This window comes from Pagrus pagrus, assembly GCF_965226575.1.
Source record: "Pagrus pagrus genome assembly, chromosome: 21".
Taxonomy (NCBI): Eukaryota; Metazoa; Chordata; class Actinopteri; order Spariformes; family Sparidae; genus Pagrus; species Pagrus pagrus.
Window position 1 is genome coordinate 22,501,697 of NC_140208.1, and position 18,168 is coordinate 22,519,864.

At 40.6% G+C, this 18,168-nt stretch overlaps 1 protein-coding gene across 15 annotated transcripts in view; it reads left to right on the forward strand.

Annotated features, from left to right (window-relative positions):
* LOC311250962 (RNA binding protein fox-1 homolog 3-like) overlaps positions 1-18,168 on the forward strand; it is a 655,829-nt gene that overhangs the window by 587,891 nt on the left and 49,770 nt on the right. For 12 of the 15 annotated variants that reach the window (XM_084343161.1, XM_084343160.1, XM_084343152.1 and 9 more), the window contains 3 exons: positions 10,265-10,357; positions 12,926-12,986; positions 17,596-17,649. In XM_084343161.1, coding sequence (XP_084199287.1) covers positions 10,265-10,357; positions 12,926-12,986; positions 17,596-17,649 — 208 coding nt within the window. The remainder of the gene's footprint in view (positions 1-10,264; positions 10,358-12,925; positions 12,987-17,595; positions 17,650-18,168) is intronic. The other 3 variants (XM_084343157.1, XM_084343158.1, XM_084343150.1) reach the window with 3 other exon arrangements.

The following is an 18,168-nucleotide window of genomic DNA, read 5'->3' on the forward strand; positions in this document are numbered from 1 at the left end:
ACACCAGTAACACTGCTTGGCTATATTAAACACACAGATAGCCTATAATAATATGGTCATGCGCGGTGTAGAGGGGTGCTTCAAAAAACAACAATAAACATTTCACGTTGGCCGGTAAAGCAGATTGAAGCGTGTTACGTGACATAACTGTAGTAGACTAACGTGTTATATAACTCATTATATATTTAACTTGCAAAACATAAGTTAAATTCTATTTTGCCTTAGACTATCAAAGGAAATGCATTGTAAAATGAGTTTAGCATTACTATCATTAATCAAAAAGGATGAAGAACAAAACAAAAGTTAATTTCAGCATTTTTTGACAGCAGATCAGTTGAAAATATGTCAGTTTATTTAGTCTGTGGGAGTAATGGAACACCTCCAGTTTTTCAGAAAGGTAACCACCTCCCTTTTCCTCATGCCAATACTTATTAGTATTGAGTTGAAGTATTGTGAAATAGGTCCTTTTGCTTTTTGCTTTGATAACAAATCAAATGAAAAAGAATAGGAGTTTGTTGTGTTTGTGCGAAGGTGCTGATATACATCTTAATTTCCGAGGTATGCATTTCTTTATTAATGTCACACACTGTTTTCCCAGAGGGACAGGAGAGGGCACAACATTATTGGAACTCTACTGTGCGGGACTGATTGCTAAGAATGTTTGCTGATTTGAGTGGGAGTGGACACAGCAGGTGGGAGTGGGCGTCAATGCTCAGAAATCAGGCAGGAGCGGGATTAAGAAAACAGTCCCAAGCAGGGCTCTAGATTGAACCTACATGTAGTAGTCGCAACATGAAGAAAGACAAAGTTTTAACACATCTGTTGTTTTGCAGAAACATACTTTGCCAGTATTTATTCTGCCGATTGGGTTGGGTTCATCCACACACTTGGTGAACCTGTAATAAGCAGCACTGAAGCTGTATTGGAGCTGATCAGGCTACTTAACAACGGCATACTAAGATACTTCAGGATATCACCCATCTACTTATCCTGACATTGTTAACCTTTCTGACTTCTGACAGTATATCCATGCTAGATCACCAGGGGTAACAACAAGCTAATGTAATTTTCATATGGTGGTTACCGGTTACTTAACTATTTAACAAAAGGCATTAAAAGTATTTTTATGTTTGCAAGATTTATAAGTTAATCAGCTTGTAATTAAAGAGATAGTTGGGGTCTTTTGATGTTGGGTTGGGGTTTTATGAGGTACTTGTACTTAGTCAGTGTATTACTTGCAGGAGATGAACCACCAGCAAGACGTATTTTAGCTACCTAAAATAAGTCTAAAAAGACATATCCATTTTAAGGTCCCATATTGTAGACGGGTTTCTGTGCAACGTTATCGCACATATGCGCACGCAGCCAGGGGGCAGAAAGCGGAACATGTCTCATTTGTTTACCAGTGGAGTCAGCGGCGAAAGAAAATGACAAGGAGCTGTTGTGCTGCAAACTGCACGAATCGGCAAAAGGATGGATGGAAACTGTTTAATATCCCGAGGGGATCTCATCCTTTTGCCAAGAGAAGAAGAAGATTGTGGGTCCAACACTGTATTCGAAATGTATTGCCCCAAACCCATCCGTGGTCCTGAATTTCAGCTGTCTAAAAGTGGCTCAAATGAGCTCTGCTGAGAGCAGGCTGTTTCATTGCCTGCACCTTTAATGCTAATGAGCTCCGTCTGTCAACGCCTGCCTTGCCTGCTACACGCCCCTCTCTGGGAGAGGATGCCGCTTACGCTAGCGGTAGCATGTGCTAATGTTTACGTGGATGTATCGCTATGGCTCGCCGAGATGCTGTCGTTCAACCATACCAGTTTGACCCAGAATCGGACCCAGAAGGACTCCCCAACACAACCACCCGGCTCTCATCCCCCACTGACCTGCAACAGGTAACATCTAAAAACAGCTAGCAAATACTGTGTTTGTCTCCAACACAGTCCCCAAACTCTTGGACACTGTCCGCATAGTCTCTGTCTCCAGTCTGCACATGTTTCCAGACTTTTCACTGTGACAACCAAGCTCCCTCGTAATATTATTAACATTAAAGTCCCTTTAAACGCCATTGCATAGCGGACCGCAGTGGAGCTAACCAGTTAGCCAATTTAAAGCTGACTTCACCATACTCATCGGCAACTGTAAATACTATCAAAACGTGGCAACACTTACCTGTGGCTCGGGTGCAGTTGCTGGGTCCCGTATGGTTGGGACTGATCCTTTTACGAGGGTCAGTGTCGAGGCAAAGCCAGCTTTGTACTGACCCTCGTTACTGAAGCAGTCCGATGTGAAGTGGTTAGCACACACAAACAGACTCACAGGAACTGTAGCCGGCATGTTATGGTTAAAAATGAAACGCAACCACTGTCTCTTCTGTTCTTCTGGACAGAATATAGGCACCTATGTTGATTTTTACAACCAACAACAGAGCAATTTGCGTTTCTAGCTCTGAGCGACGACATTGCGAAACACTGCTATCTTACTGCTGGACACACCGAACTTCAAATCACTCCTTTTGTGACGTAACGGAAGGAGCTGAATCTGAACAGCCTGTAGGAGCCCCGTTTTACCAGTGGGTGGGCTGCAGAGACCATGCAGGACTTGTTTGCTTTCCTCATTCTGGGAGCTGGTAGGCTCAGGGAGGACCAGGTTATATATGTAGAGACCAGACAAAACGTGTTTTTCATATTTTTTGAGTTTACACTATGTTTTGAGAATGTTTGGCACCGTACGTTGCCATCAAACAGCCTTTTCTTTTGGCACTAGTATATTCTGCTTGTGCGTAGGAATATGGACGTTGTATGGTTGAGGGAATGTAGTGCCAAAGGAAAGGGCTGTTTTACAGCAACGTAAGGCACCAAAAAAATCAGTCCAAAATAGCGTACACTTAAATAGATATGTATTTTTAGGTGGGACTTGTTTTAGGTGGCTAAAATACGTCTTGCTGGTGGTTCGGTTTACAGCAGTACAATGCTCTTCTTCCTGCTGATGCTACTTGCTGCCTCTCCACACAGAAGGAGAGCTGACGGTCATCTACTGCAGGTAATACACTGACTAAGGTACCTTATACAACCCCACATCAAAAGGCCTGAGCTATCACTTTAAAAGGATAAGACAAGCATTTATAGTTACCAAGGTAACATCAGTTTCCTGTCCTGTCTATCTTTCTTACCTTAACTTACCCACCGTTTCCTTCCTTAAGCACTCTTTCACCTTCAACAACCATTTTTTTATGTTCAGTGCTTGTCCAGCCATGTAACATTCACTATAGTTATTTTCACATTTGAAAGGAAAGAAAGGAGAGTATTTTCATTACGGTCAAGAGCAGTGAATAAACCCATATATGGCAACAAAATGTCAAAGGGATAAATTTCGCCTACATCTTATTTATGCCCGGTGGAAGGCAGTGAATCCTGTGTATGCATACGAGATCATGGCACCAGGTGCCATTCACATGTTTTATCAGGCGAAGCACACCATAACTCAGCAATGACAGAGCAAGCCAGGAGCATGGACCATACTTATTGGTAGCACTGTCTGTACTAGCCAAAGGGAAGTGAGGGAGAAACTTAGGTTTAGGTTAGAGCAGGTTATGTAGACGAGAAAATGGACATGTCATCAGAACACTGGTAACTGGTACTTCAAAGAGTTCCAGAGGTCCTCAGAGGTGTAAACTAAATGTTCATAACCACACCCACATCAGGATTGCCACCTAGCCAATCAAACAAGAGAGCACACACCGTGGTAGCATTATCTGTTCCTACCACCACTTTACTGCTGTGAAACTAGAGGCCTGTGTGTCTTTTCGAACGATCATATTTTCATGAAAAGAGATTCACTTCCACTTGGCCCTAACCAACATGTTCTTCAAATACAGCAGCTTGGTCAGTGGCCTTAAGCTTCGAACCATGGTGCACTACCTACTCCTCTAGCATTCAATTTTGCACGCAAAGGTGTGGTCAAGTTAGTTATAATGCATCATTTGCAATGTGCAATTAGACTTTCAAAATATAGCTTGCTGACAAACAGTATTATGATATTTGACTGTTGGTCAATTATTAACATGTCAAATGGTCATGGTTTGGTTAGGTTTAGGCACAAAAACTACTCAGTTGGGCATAGGAAAAGATCATACTTTGTTAAAATAACTATATTCAGTCTTGTAATTCACATAACATAAGTTATATCATTTATGTATGTTAGCTTACTTACGTAACATAACTCATAAACAAATCACTGTTGACTCTTGGTCACAAAAGGGAAGTAAACCCTGGTCTCCAGTGGATGCCCAGTGATGATCCATCCAATCGTCCCAACGACCACCCAACTCGGACTTTTCTCACTCTTTATACTACTGCACTGGAGGGCCACTTCATAAGTGACACGAGAGGGGTAACTATAGCGTCAAACTTTGAAGTGTAAGGCACCTGACCAGGCTGCAGTATTTGATGCATTTGGGGGTGACAAAGGGCTGCCTCTCAGACCATAACAAATAAGGGAAGCATGTGTAAGGGATATACTAAACAAAAGGAATTTTATTTAACAAAGATTAATTTACAAAGTTAACAAATGTATCAAAAGATGTAATTTCTAACAAAGAAGTCTGATAAACAAATTTTTACTAAGTTAATTCAGGAAATACTAAATAAACTATACAGAAAATCAAAAGACTCAAAGACACAAAATGATGTGGTGCCAGGGGAATAGGGAGCCACAGACTAGCAGGATGGGGTAGGTTTTATGGAAACTGGAGGCAGTCGCCAGCTGCCTCCAATTGACCCAGAATGGGTCATAATGACCAATGGTAATATTGGAGGAATAATGTTAAACTGTTAAACACAGTTGCTTTTTCTTCTGCCTGTACTGTGCTAGTAGTGCTAGAAAAGAGCAAAAATAAAAATGTGTTGTAGGAACATGAAATAAGAAATCACTGACATAGATAAATGAGGCTCAAAAGTTGAAGGTCTGGAGGCACATTTTGCCACGTGTGGGCTGCTGAGTGAGCTGCCTCTCCAGGCCCAGTCTGAGATGTAGACAGGATGTTATGAGCATGCTTTGGTGGCCTCAGAGATTCAAGGCTCACTGATGCTGTGGAGACTTGATGCTGGAGGCCCACACGGCCCTTGCACACCAGCAAAGCAACTGCATCCTACAGCAAATACACACACACACACGCACACACAAACATATGCACATCCAAAACTCCATTGTGTGTGAGGAGGCGTTCATTTCATCTCCTAATTCAGTTAGGTCCAGTTGTTTCTGTGCAGTGCAGTAGAGACTGGTTTGCTAGAAAGAAAAAAAATGTAAAAGCACGTGCACATGCATCCACACATTCACACACAAAGAAAAGGTGATAATTAGATGGTTAATTGGCTGGACCACAGCAAAGCTTGGGCCAGCCCTATAAACACGAAAGGCTGTCTTTGACTGACTGACTGACTGACTGACTAAGTTGCACCATTGCTCAGTTGAATTTTGTTTCCCATTGAATATAGGCATGGACCTCTAAGGCTGTTGCTTTCTGTTGACTATGGGCCGCGCCCTGGTCTCACGTTGTGTATAAATTAGGCTGTTCAACTAAATGTGTTTGATTCCTTGCATCAACGTTTCTTCAGCACAGTCCACATGTTCTCAATGGGGTTCAAGTCTGGACTTTGGGAAGGCCATTCCAAAACCTTAATTCTAGCCTGATTGATCCATTCCTTTACCACTTTTGATGTGTGTTTGGGATCATTGTCCTGTTGGAACACTCCACAAGACCCAATCTTCTGCTGATTTTAGGTTTTCCTGAAGAATTTGGAGATAATCCTCCTTCTTCATTATTCCATTTACTTTATTTAGAGCAGCAGATCTACTGGCAGCAAAACAGCCCCACAGCATAATACTACCAGCACGATGCTGGACAGTAGGTATGGCGGTCTTGGGGTGAAAGGCCTAACCTTCTCTCCTCCAAACAAGCTGGTCATTGTGACTTTCCTCAAGTCCATGTGATCAGCAGTGAACTTGAGTTGAGCTTTAGGGTGCCCTGTTTGCAGCAAGGGCTTCTCTCTTGCTCAATTTTCTCTCTGCAGCAGGTGATAGTTTGTGTTTTCTTCCTGATCGTGGCACTGACACAACTGTGCCATGCACTTTATACTTATAAACAATTGTTTACACAGTTTATCTTGGGACCAGTAACTGCTTTGAAATGGCTCCAAGTCACTTTCCTGAGTTGTTTAAATCAACAATGCACTTTTTCAGGTCAATGCTGAGCTCCTTAGACTTTCCCATTGTAGTATTTGTGGCTAAGTAAAACATTATATTGAATTCTTTAACCCTCCAACCCTAATTAAATGAATACTATTATGTGATATCCAAAAGTCCAAAATAAATCAGAATAGCTTATTCAAACACTTCACAAGTGCAACTTATGACCACGACTGTATGTACATATAAGATGAAAAAAAAAAAGAGAAATACAAACATACTGTAAAAGAAATAATACTGGTTAACCCGCCCTTCTTTTTTAAATCCAGTAGTGGCTTAAGTCAGAGAAAGAACAAATAAAAGAGCAGACAAAACAAGTGCACAGTAAATTGAAATGTATTAACATGAAATGACAGTGTGCATCTATGGCGGACCAATCACTTGTCCTGTATTGTCTTAGTGTCTGTATTTAACTAAGGCCCCAAACAGACTAAAATTTTCCAGATGACCCCCTCAAGTTGTATTTAATTTTATCCAGGTTTAAGAAAATCATAAGGTCTTTAAACCATAGAGATGCCTTTTGACCAATTAGAGACTTCCACTCTTGCAAAATTCTTCTTCATCCTTCCGTTTCCTTCTAACTAATTGATGGTGGGGTAGTACTCCAAAAATGCAGTTTCTGCACATTGTGCCAGCACCATATCCAAAGTATTGGCAAGATGTTTGAAAATGGTTACCCAGTAATCCTGTAGGAGAGTACAAGACCAGGGGTCTCATTTATAAAACATTGCGTAGGATCCATACTTAAAGTGTACATGTGCCCAAAAGCCAAAAAATATTCTGATTTATAAAACCTGGTGTACACCCAACAATGCGCAATTTCCTTTTATGAATCCCAAATGAACCTGGAAATGTGTGCACATGGATCTGCCTCATATACCGCCATCATATGGTCAATGCAAAGTGCCTCATGAACGTAAATGCTTGAAAATAAGCCACTGAATGATGGTTCTTTACAGTGAATCATGGCCACAACGAGAGAAACCAAGGAAATACACATTTCTGTCACAGAGAACGATGTGTTCATTGTTGAGGTGGAGGTTACAAAGCACATATTGTATACATTCATTCACATTGACCTCTAGTAGTGTGGAGACAGTGTAGTACGTGCAGTCCATGCAGCATTACACATATGTGGCAGTATTTCTATGTGTACAGTGATTAGACTGACTGTTCCACTTGCCGAAATGATCGCAACGATCAGTGTTATCCACCACCCTAGGATTTCAATTGAATACGTGAACACTATCTATTTATTGAAATTTAGCAACGGTGAAAGCTGCCTGCATTATGATCAGGACTCACAATAAGGTTATGGAGTGTAACGATTGTGTGAGAGCTGTCACTGGCTTTATTTCCACATGCTCTTAATTTACACAATCCATATGGGCTGGTTGTGAAGATGAACCGGATAAGCTGATTGGAGAAAGCAGAGTATGTGTGGCAGCTACAGCACTGGCTCCAGTGCGCTCCATGTGGCGCAGTGTGTGCCTGACAACACAGTTGATGGTATTCACTGCAGCGATTTTAAACACAACTACACAACTAGGCTCCGTGAAAACTAAAATGGTACTCATGTTATATATGTACAGTATTCATTCTTTGATGATAGCTGTAATCTTGAGATTTCTACATGAAATGATCATTTCGTTATCAAACAGACGGGCCCTCTCCACTGCGCTCCGGGGGTTGGAATGTGATGGTGAGACAGCGCTGAGGAAATATGATGTCAGATTTGAGTTGGCTTATTACTTTTAGATTTAAAAGGTGTTTATGGAATAGATTTACTTCACATGCGCAAGTACAAATGACACAGCTGGTTCAAATGTTTATGATAATGTGGATCTATAAATAATAGGGGTGTAAAAATGAACAGATATGAATTGGAAATAGATTTTAAAGTTAAAGATACAGTAGACTACACCGATGTGCAGACCTCTGGACCGATGTAAATGTACTGTGAGCCAGTTGACAGCACGATTTTAAAGTTATGAGTCGGTGGAGTGAAGCTGCTATGTTGGCTATGACAGCGATGATGCTAGTAAAGCTAGTAAAGCAAGACACAGAGATTAAGCAATTTTTCCAGCCACAACTCGTCGAGGTCTAAGATAATCACAACATCTATAGCCCGTTTTATTGCTAAGGACTTAAGACCTGTCTGCTTTTGAACATGTTGCTATCATTAGCTCTATTCTGTGACTGCCTGTAGTACCGCACACTGTTAACTGTCAGTGTCTACTGAAATGATGTACTTAATTGAACCATACTGCACACTGCTCACTGTCGACTGACAGTTGCTGCACACTGTTAAATTAATCCAACTTTTGAGTTTGTTATCAGTAGTAAACCTTTCACTGATTGTTAATCATACGAGTGATTTTATACACTGATTATTACTAGGAAGCAGAGGATACAGACAGTCAGTAACATCCAGTTCAAAGATGTCCAATGCAAACCGATCCAGCTCAGAGACCCCCTGATCATGGAGATCCAGACAACAGGATAGTTGTTCCTCAGGTCCAGAATGAGACAACAGGTGTGTTTTTATACACTGAGGTATAAGCAGGTTAAGAGAAAGATAAACATAATAGTAAGAAAAATACATAGGATTCCCTGGTCTTCCCTGGTTCTTTTATGAAATGTATATTAGTAGGTATATAAGTAAGCAATGCCACTTTTATAGAATTAGCTTATTCTAATTTATAATAGAAAATTAATGTCTACACTCGACAAGGAATTATATGGTATCGTACCAAACCCAGATCAAATCGAATCGAATCCTATCGTATCGTATCCATAATAAAAATAATCGTATTGTAGCCTATGTATCTAGATACATCTCTGATCGTCTCACAAAGGAGAGATGCACGCCCCTAGTAAATAACTTTGATATGAAGTGAAATCAATTGTGAGATGTATCATTATGCACAGAATAATGCTTCTCACATTTAATTTCTACAATCTGCTTCAATCCACCACCTCACCGTTTGTGTCACCAATTCCCCTTGCCTCCAAAATGCTCATACGCATGGTTTGCTTCCAGGTGTGCACATTCTCCCATCAAGTTTGTTTTTATTGCCATGTGTGTCACATGCTGACATGTGACATGTACAGTATTACAAGTATCTGTGATACTAGGGATTTTTGAATATCATGTTGTGTAATGTTGCATTTTAATATGTTGTGATTTTGTACGGCTGCAGCTTTGGCCAGTTTTCTCATGGAAAAGAGGTTTTGATCTAAATGTGATTTCCTGATAAAATAAAAGTACAATAAATAAATGGAACAAATAAGGGCAAATCTGGATGTGGTCCATGCCCTACCTGATCTGCATATACAACACAAGAGCACTTCACAAGAAATCAATAATAATAATAATAATAATTCTGATTCTGATCTGATAACCAGTACATGCCTCACCAATGTGTTGCAGCACCATGGCGCATGGCAATGCATCATATAATCACAGATGGCACAGAGACTGTACAGTATTCACCATGAGGTAATGAAACCGAAGAACAAAATAAAACCTACTGCTGTGAGAGGCATGAGGGATGAATCACGCAAAACACAGTCATAAAAAAATTTGAGAAATGCCACGGGTAGAAACAAATGACAGAGCGAGGGTAGTTACAGTTAGATAACTGATTATTTTTCAAAAACTAAAGAAAATTTCAGGTGAACATTTAATACCCAGAAATTCGCACTTACACTGATGGTCCATCCACATGACCTTTTCATTTTCACCCTACTTTTATATCATTATAATCAGCACTCTTGTCTGTGGTTTGATGTCCTGTGTTCCCAGCTTTCCTTACTGTAACTCCAGCAGTTTCTCATGTTTGTCTAACCAGCCTTCAGTCTGTCTGGGTTCTGCTTCAAGATCTAGACCTCCTCCTGACCTGCAGCTCTCTGCTTTGTGTCTTTTTCCTCTCTCCTTTTTCCCTGTTTGTTTTATCATTCCAATTCTGGACTTCCTTTCTGTTGTTTGATTTTCAATCCCACCTCTGGGCCACTGCAGGGCTTTGGGTTTGTAACATTTGAAACAAGTGCAGATGCAGACCGTGCACGGGAGAAACTAAATGGTACAATCGTAGAGGGACGCAAAATAGAGGTGCCTTCCTTTTCCTGTCTCTTCTTACCTCCTGTTCCCCTTCTTCTTTTACTCCCCTCCTCCTCCCCCTGAATTTCTCTTTTCTTTCTGTGCCTGCCTGATGTTTTCTGCAATACTCCCTCTTTTCCCCCTCTTCCTCCATCCATTTCCTCTCTCTCACCTGCCTGCTGCACCTTGAACGCTGCATGCCGAACCCTGATCAGTAAGTGTGTGTGACAAAGAGAAATACAGACCTATTCAGGAGTGTGCTAGTGTGTTGCAGTGTGTTTTGACACAAATTATGAATTATTCTTCTTCCTTATGATGGATTGTGTCATGTCTCTTTGTGTCTGTGGTTTTTGCATGAAGTCGTGGTGGGTTTGATGTGAGTTAGAAACTACCATGTTATTGAAGAATTCCTTCCAAATGACCTACAGTGATCTGCCATTGTGACTTACAGCTTGTCAAAACTTTTTGTCCTCAGACCTTAGCAGTTAATGTCCAATTTTGATGTCACCATCTTTTTGCATGGAGATACATTTATCCCATCTTTTAATCTGTCTGATCACTCTTTTTTCCCGTTTCCTTTTTTCAACTGTAACTCAATAGGGTTAATCAAATAAAAGAATCTTGAGGGTATCATTCATTTTTTACTCAGATGCAGCAACCTTGTCTCTAATACTACTACGACTATGCTCTCTTGTTAATAATTTTTGAAGAAATGTAAATGCTGCTTCTGTTTGTGGGTGAGAACGAGGTGGCTGGTGGGTGAACAATTTGCAGGACTTTGACTCTGGAGACCAGGGTTCTGTATGTGGTTAGGTTCACTCAACAAAAGGATTATGGTTTAGCTCACACAGATATCGTGGTTTGATTCATCACGTCTCATTCCTCAATTTTTCCATATTTAGCATTTAACATTGTTTTCTCATATTGCTAACAACGAATTGTGTATGGGCAGCATTACATTTCTTCCCAAGCTCATTTGCTGCAAAATTTGTTCTATGTAAATGTAATTTCTTAACAGTGCATGCAAAATTGACTCTGCTAGGCCTTTCCAACCTGTTACATAGTCATGTATAGGTAATACCTGTAGCTGTGAGCCCATATTGCAAAATTGTTAGTAAATAACAATCCTGTTAAATAAAGTTTGATCCACCTTACCAGGGTAGCATCCACAATAATTTGGCTGCACATGAATACAAGCAAACTCAACACAAGATTTTGCAGCCCTCATTATATTTCATGACATCAACCCCTAACAATAGGTCACTTTTCACCTGCCAATCACCAAAATCAGGCTCATGGGAAAGTGGTATAGTCGCATGCAGCACAATAGTGAGTAGTGAGGGAATTGTGCAGGAGCTGTGTGTGCATAAAAAAAATGGGATTGATATGTTTTACCTATTCTGCTATTGTGGACTAATATCTTAAATTGAACTCATTGAAATCTTGTTTATTGTTTAAGGGTTACAAACTACCATGTGTGTGCATTTGTTCCAGTTTTTATATGTTGTTTAAATCTTTTCTCAGTTGAATGTGTTTCAACATAAGACTTCTGACTCACTGCATGTGCAAGATCTGATATGACTGTGTTGTTGTTCTTGGAACATCGTCATTTGTAATGTTGACTCTGGAAAAAGACCAGAAAATTACACACATGGGAGGAGTTATCCTTTGTAACATGTGATTAATGTTGTGAAAGGGTCTATTTTTACCCAAACCATATTTTCCTGTTTTTTTGCCTATACCTAAACAAACAGCGAAAACTGGGAGCTGAAAAAAAACACAGACAATAATAAGTGACTTGGAATACAAACTCCTTTCTCTTGGGTGTGAGTTCTATACTCAACCCATTCAGCTACGAAGGCTTCAAAGCAGACTTTCTCACTTTTTTGTAAGCTGAAATGATGGTCCTGGAGCAACATTAATGATGTTGGTTCTACACAGGAGGGCCAACTCCTCAGGTCAAGACTCTGCTGTCCACTTACATCTTGAACAGAGGAGGTGGCCTAAGACATTACTATCACCCACCTACAATGCAGGACTGAGTTCTCTCCCCAGAAAGCTTAACAACCATTCACAACTGGGCTCACCTAGCACTAGCAACCCACATGAAGGCCGGCTGGGTCAACGACCCACAAGTGGCCCTAACAACTCTGAAACTCAGAGGTCACACGTGTCCTTAACGACTCTGTAAGGACACTCCCACACAGGGTTTAAAAGCCTGCAACTCCTCCAGTTAGTTAGAACTGAAGAAGCCTCTTGGATGAGAGGTGAAACGTCTTCAACAAACTGAAACAAGTCCAGTTGCCTATGATACAGCACTTAGAATTACCATGACCTGGATGACTGAGAACCTTCATCAGCATTAATTATGGTGTTCCGGGAATGATATCAACACAGTGATATTAGACAAACCCACGGCATGGTCTCATTGCTGAAACTGTTAAATACTAGCATGGCATTAAGAATGGTTGTGATGTGGATTGTTCATAGCATTTACAGTTTCTGTGTGTAAGTGTGCGTGTGTACGTGCATGTACGTGCATGTTTGCCCTCATACTAACCTCTGTCCATCTGCCGACAGGTCAACAATGCCACAGCCAGAGTAATGACCAACAAAAAGGTGGCGAACCCTTACACAAATGGTAAGACATCAACCTTATTTCCATTTCTTCCAAGCTTCTTTTTTAGGGGTGTGCATCTCTCCCTTATAAGACGATTCGACACATACATGGTCTACGATACGATTCAGGGACGATTCTTTTTATAATGGAACGATTTGATACTATTCGATACTGATTCAGTACAATTCGATTCAGTTTGGATATGATACAATACAATACAATACAATACTTGGTTTCATGTAATATGAAACCGATATTTTATAAGACCAGGACAGACCGGGGAATCTTGTGTATTTTCTTACTATTATGTATATCTTTATTTTATACCTCAGTGTATAAAAACTAGGGGTTGGGGAAAAATAGATTCACATAAGAATCGCGATTCTAAGCATCCACGATTCTGAATTGATTCATAAACCTCAAAAATCGATTTAAAAAAAAAAAAAAAAAAGTTTTTTTTTTTTTTTTAAAATCACACAAAACACCAACTTCTGGGAGAAAAAGGCAGCTGGCCTAAGCTTTTATTTGGGCAATTTTATTTATGCAAGTTATTTCTTGTACAGTAAGTACGTTTTTATTTGTTTAGCATGAATAAATGTTTCTAAAAATCTTTTTAATGTTTGCCTTTGTGTGATTACATCATTGGAATCAGTTTGTTTAAAAATCACATTGACTTAAACAAACTGTATTGTTTTGATGCCATAATTTGCCTTAACACACTATGCACTGTATCAGTTTTTGAATTGAGAATCAGTTGAATCGAGAATCGATTCTGAATCGAATCGTGACCCTAAGAATCGGAATCGAATCGAATCGTGAGACATCCAAAGATTCACACACACCTGTTGTCTCATCCTGGACCTGAGGAATAACTATCCTGTTGTCTGGATCTCCATGATCAGGGGGTCTCTGAGCTAGATCGGTTTACATTGTACCTCTTTGAACTGGATGTTACTGACTGTCTGTATCCTCTGCTTCCTAGTAATAATCAGTGTATAAAATCACTCCCATGATTAACAATCAGACAAATGTTTACTACTGATAACAAACTCAAAAGTTGGATTAATTTAACAGTGTGCAGCAACTGTCAGTCGACAGTGAGCAGTGTGCAGTATGGGTCAATTAAGTACATCATTTCAGTAGACACTGACAGTTAACAGTGTGCGGTACTACAGGCAGTCACAGAATAGAGCTAATGATAGCAACATGTTCAAAAGCAGACGGGTCTTAAGTCCTTAGCAATAAAACGGGCTATAGATGTTGTGATTAGACCTCGCCGAGTTGCGGCGGGAAAAAGTGTTTAATCTCTGTGCTTTTGTCTTGTGTGTTCTTGCTAGTGCTAGCTTTACTAGCATCCTCGTCATCTGCACAGGTTTCATCATACCCACTCACCAGGCGAATGCTAATTTGTTGTGCTGCCACTGTACTTAAATGCTGTTCTACAGAGCTTACAAATGGCCTGCTTTTTGTCCAACTCTTGGTCCTTCTTATAAAATCCAAATCTCTTCCAGACTTTAGATTTTAGATTTGACGGTGCATTGTAAATCTTGTTGGCATTGTCGGACATGTTGCTTTTGTTTCCTTGGCAACGCTACGCTAACATTCCTGTGCCTCATCTCACGAGAGTCTCACGCTGACCTTTGAACTTTTACAAGAGTTTGAAGACACTGTGCGGAAGTAGCAGCATTGCAGCTTCTCTCAACCGATTCATAACTTCAAAATCTGGCCATCAACCATTTGACAATAGATTTAGATCAGTCCAGAGGTCCACATCTATGTAGCGTATCTTTAACTTTAAAACTGATTTCCGATTCATATTGGTTAACTTTTACACCCTATTCTTTTTATATATTCTAATTGGGGCTTTCCTGTTTTTTGCTACTATCTGGTTTGCTTGCCCGTCATTCCATTTCACTGCCAGTATCAGATCTGGCTGCATTACAGAGCGACAGATCTTATGGTTATAATTATGAGATGACATGCAAATCATCTTGATCCAGTTTTACACATCAAGCTTGTATTGTAAATGGGGAGGAAACTAATATGTAGCTACAAAAGGAAATGAGGCAGCAAATTCTGCCAACACACAAAAAGAGTTGTTCACATTTGATTATTGAAACCAATATTTGGCAGAGGCAGGCAAATTGATTTGAAATATCTTTCAAATAGCAAAGTTATTCTTCTCTTATTCAACAGGGAGTGGTGTTAAAAGGGTAAAAGGAAAAGGGCGGCCGAGAAAGAGGCAGATCGGAGATTGACAGGGGATTTAAAGTAAGAGGAGGATAATTTGGTGGATAGGTGAGAGAGTGAATGGGTAAATAAATAGAGCCAATAAAAAGAGCCAGGAGTCATTCATAAAGAGGGAAGGAAGAACCCTTAGGGTGTGTATGTCTCCTCCACCTCTCTCACAGACACTCATTGGGGTGGAAGGAATGAAAGAGTGGTGGAGGGAGAAAGGGAGAGAGTGATGGAGACTCTGAAAAGTAAAAGAAGGAAGAAGGGGAGGGAATGGATGATCAAGGAAAGGAATTGAATGGCCAGGACTGGTCAGCACCTCTGTTCCACACACACACACGCACACACGCACACACACACACACACACACACACACACACACACACACACACACACACACACCACCTTTCTGTTTGAGGGTGCAGAGAAAGAGAGAATGAGCCCTGAAGGGTTTTCTATTTGTCACTGTCAGCAGGCTGTAAGCACAAACATGGACAAAGCTACACACACACAGACACACACTTACACACACTTCATCTCTCTTTCTCTCCTCCTCTGCTCTCTCTTTCCCAGTTCCATTCAATCTGCTTTGTTGGCTTCAGCAGTGGTTGAGCAAATTGTTGCCAAACACTAAAAATAGATTGAATAATATAGAAAAAGAAGAACTACATTAGTGCTCAACAATTAACATTTCTTATGACTGCACATTTGTATGAATGTGGATCATAACAACAATAAGAAGAATAAGAAATATAGCCACAAGCAGCACTTTGTGGGTTCAAGCCCTTTTTGCACTCAACGATACTGAAAATTAACGATTTGTCGAATCATCATAAATCTTGGTATAAATATCCAGGCCATGTTTGTAAATAGGCCTACGTATTTATAACACATAATCAGCGACAAAGAAAGACAGAGGAAGGCGCCATGTTGGAAATGTCCGGTCGTAACGTAAACACCGACATCAACGAATGACGTATGAGTCTTGAAGGGTTGGCCCACTAAGGGGAGATTTCAACCACTATCCCTTGTAACTCTGCTCTGAGGGGCAAGGGGTTCACTTAAAAATGAAGGGTTGGAGTAAAACTTGGAAATAGTATTGGCCTGACAGTCAAGGTTTTCATTAAAATACTGCTTTTAATAGTGGTTGGTATTTTAAGCAACTGCCAATGCTGTTCCGTCTCAGTTGTCATAAGGTGACAGAGCCACCAGTCGTGCCCAGTTTTTAATTTTCAATGTTGGCATGCACAGTAAATGTCACATGCATATTTTGTATTAAATGCATCACAGGCTACCCAGTGGCTTGGGCACCAACTGCTGACCAACTTGCTGGCTCTCGAATTGTCTCTTTTTCTCAGATGGGGCCATGCACATGTGCTGGCCGGGCTTGACTTGGTTTGACTCGGCACATCAGCCCATCAGCAGCGGATTTGCTTCGCATTACAACAGGGCTACCTGCTTGAAGGTCTTTAACTAGTTACTTGCTTGTTTTGATTAGTGGTCAAAGGAGTGTCTCTAAGTAGTCTGCCTTCCTGTACAATTATTTAAGTGTAGCCACTAACAAGTCTCCACTAATTTGGTTAAAAAAACATGTTTTTTTCCCTATAAATTCTTCACAAAAAAGTCCCCCAATTTGTAGTTATTTTAATTAAAGCTTTTATTATGAAGCAGCAAAATAACGCAGTAACTTGACAACACTCCTGAAACAGCTGAAACACTCCTGAGACAGCTGAAACACAGTGAAAGTACAGACAAGGACACAGAAGAGAAACTAAATTTCAAACCACTGAGATATGTCTAGAAGCTTTTAGAAGTGTTCTAAAAATGTGTTTCTCTTTGGTCTCTGGCACTGACATGAGTCTCGCAACAAATAGGTTTGTTTGAGGGGAGAAGGAGGCTCATCATGGGTTAGCCGTGGTCACGAGATGTTATCACAGCCCGCTTTAAGGCGAGGCGGGCACGCTTAGGCTTCACTCTGGAGATGGTCCATCTCGGTTGCTTGCTTAGCTCAACTCTGAGCCATAAAACAGGTAATGGAAACGCATCATAGCAGCACGGACGACTCGGCTTGGCCAAAACTGTCAATGGAAAAGCCCCAAGAGATAGTTGCATATAAAAATTATTTGTGTATATAGTGTGCTGTAGGATATATTCTATCGAAAACATGCAAGATACGACTTATAGCCAGCAAGGGTCTTGTAAAATCTTACAAAGAGACATCTTGTATTGAAGACATGTGGGATACACTATAACGTCATGTTTGACGGACACATTTGTCCAAAAGGGAAAAGATAATAGTATAGTGATTCTTTGGAGAAGGTTTTTTGGACAGGTAAGTTCATGCAGCTATGCCACTATTCACCCTGTTGTATGTGTGTTTGCGTCTCCTGTGCAGGCTGGAAGCTGAATCCAGTAGTTGGAGCAGTATATGGACCTGAATTTTATGCAGGTAAAGAGGAACATGTACTGTACAGTAAAATCCTCATTTATTCTACCCAGTCTGTACATATATCCACCCTTCTATTTTCATCTTTGTTCTCCTTCGTCTTCCTTCCATGTGTTTTGGAGAGATGTGTCAGTGTTCACCTTGTGCATTGGATCCATCCCGAAACAGATCACAGATTTACATGGTTCTGTATGTGCATTCCTGGCAGCTTGGTGTCATTTAGTAGAAGTGCTCCGACTGTCCGCTGCCCTTAACTGCCCTCCTTTTTGCCTATTAGTCTGAAATCTGTTCGTTCCCAGACAGCTTTACAGCACTCTTCTAAATAACTACCCTGACTGGTAGGCCATCCATCTCTTTTATTTCTCTTTCCCTCTATTCTTGCTTTTCTGCCTCTGTCCCTCCATCCTGCCATCCATCCCTTCACCCTCCACCGAACCAAACAACAACTTCAGATGGTCTCCAAACCCTTAATCACAGTTCCATGCTACGCTGCTTGTGTATATATCTTGTATGTGGTTGCTT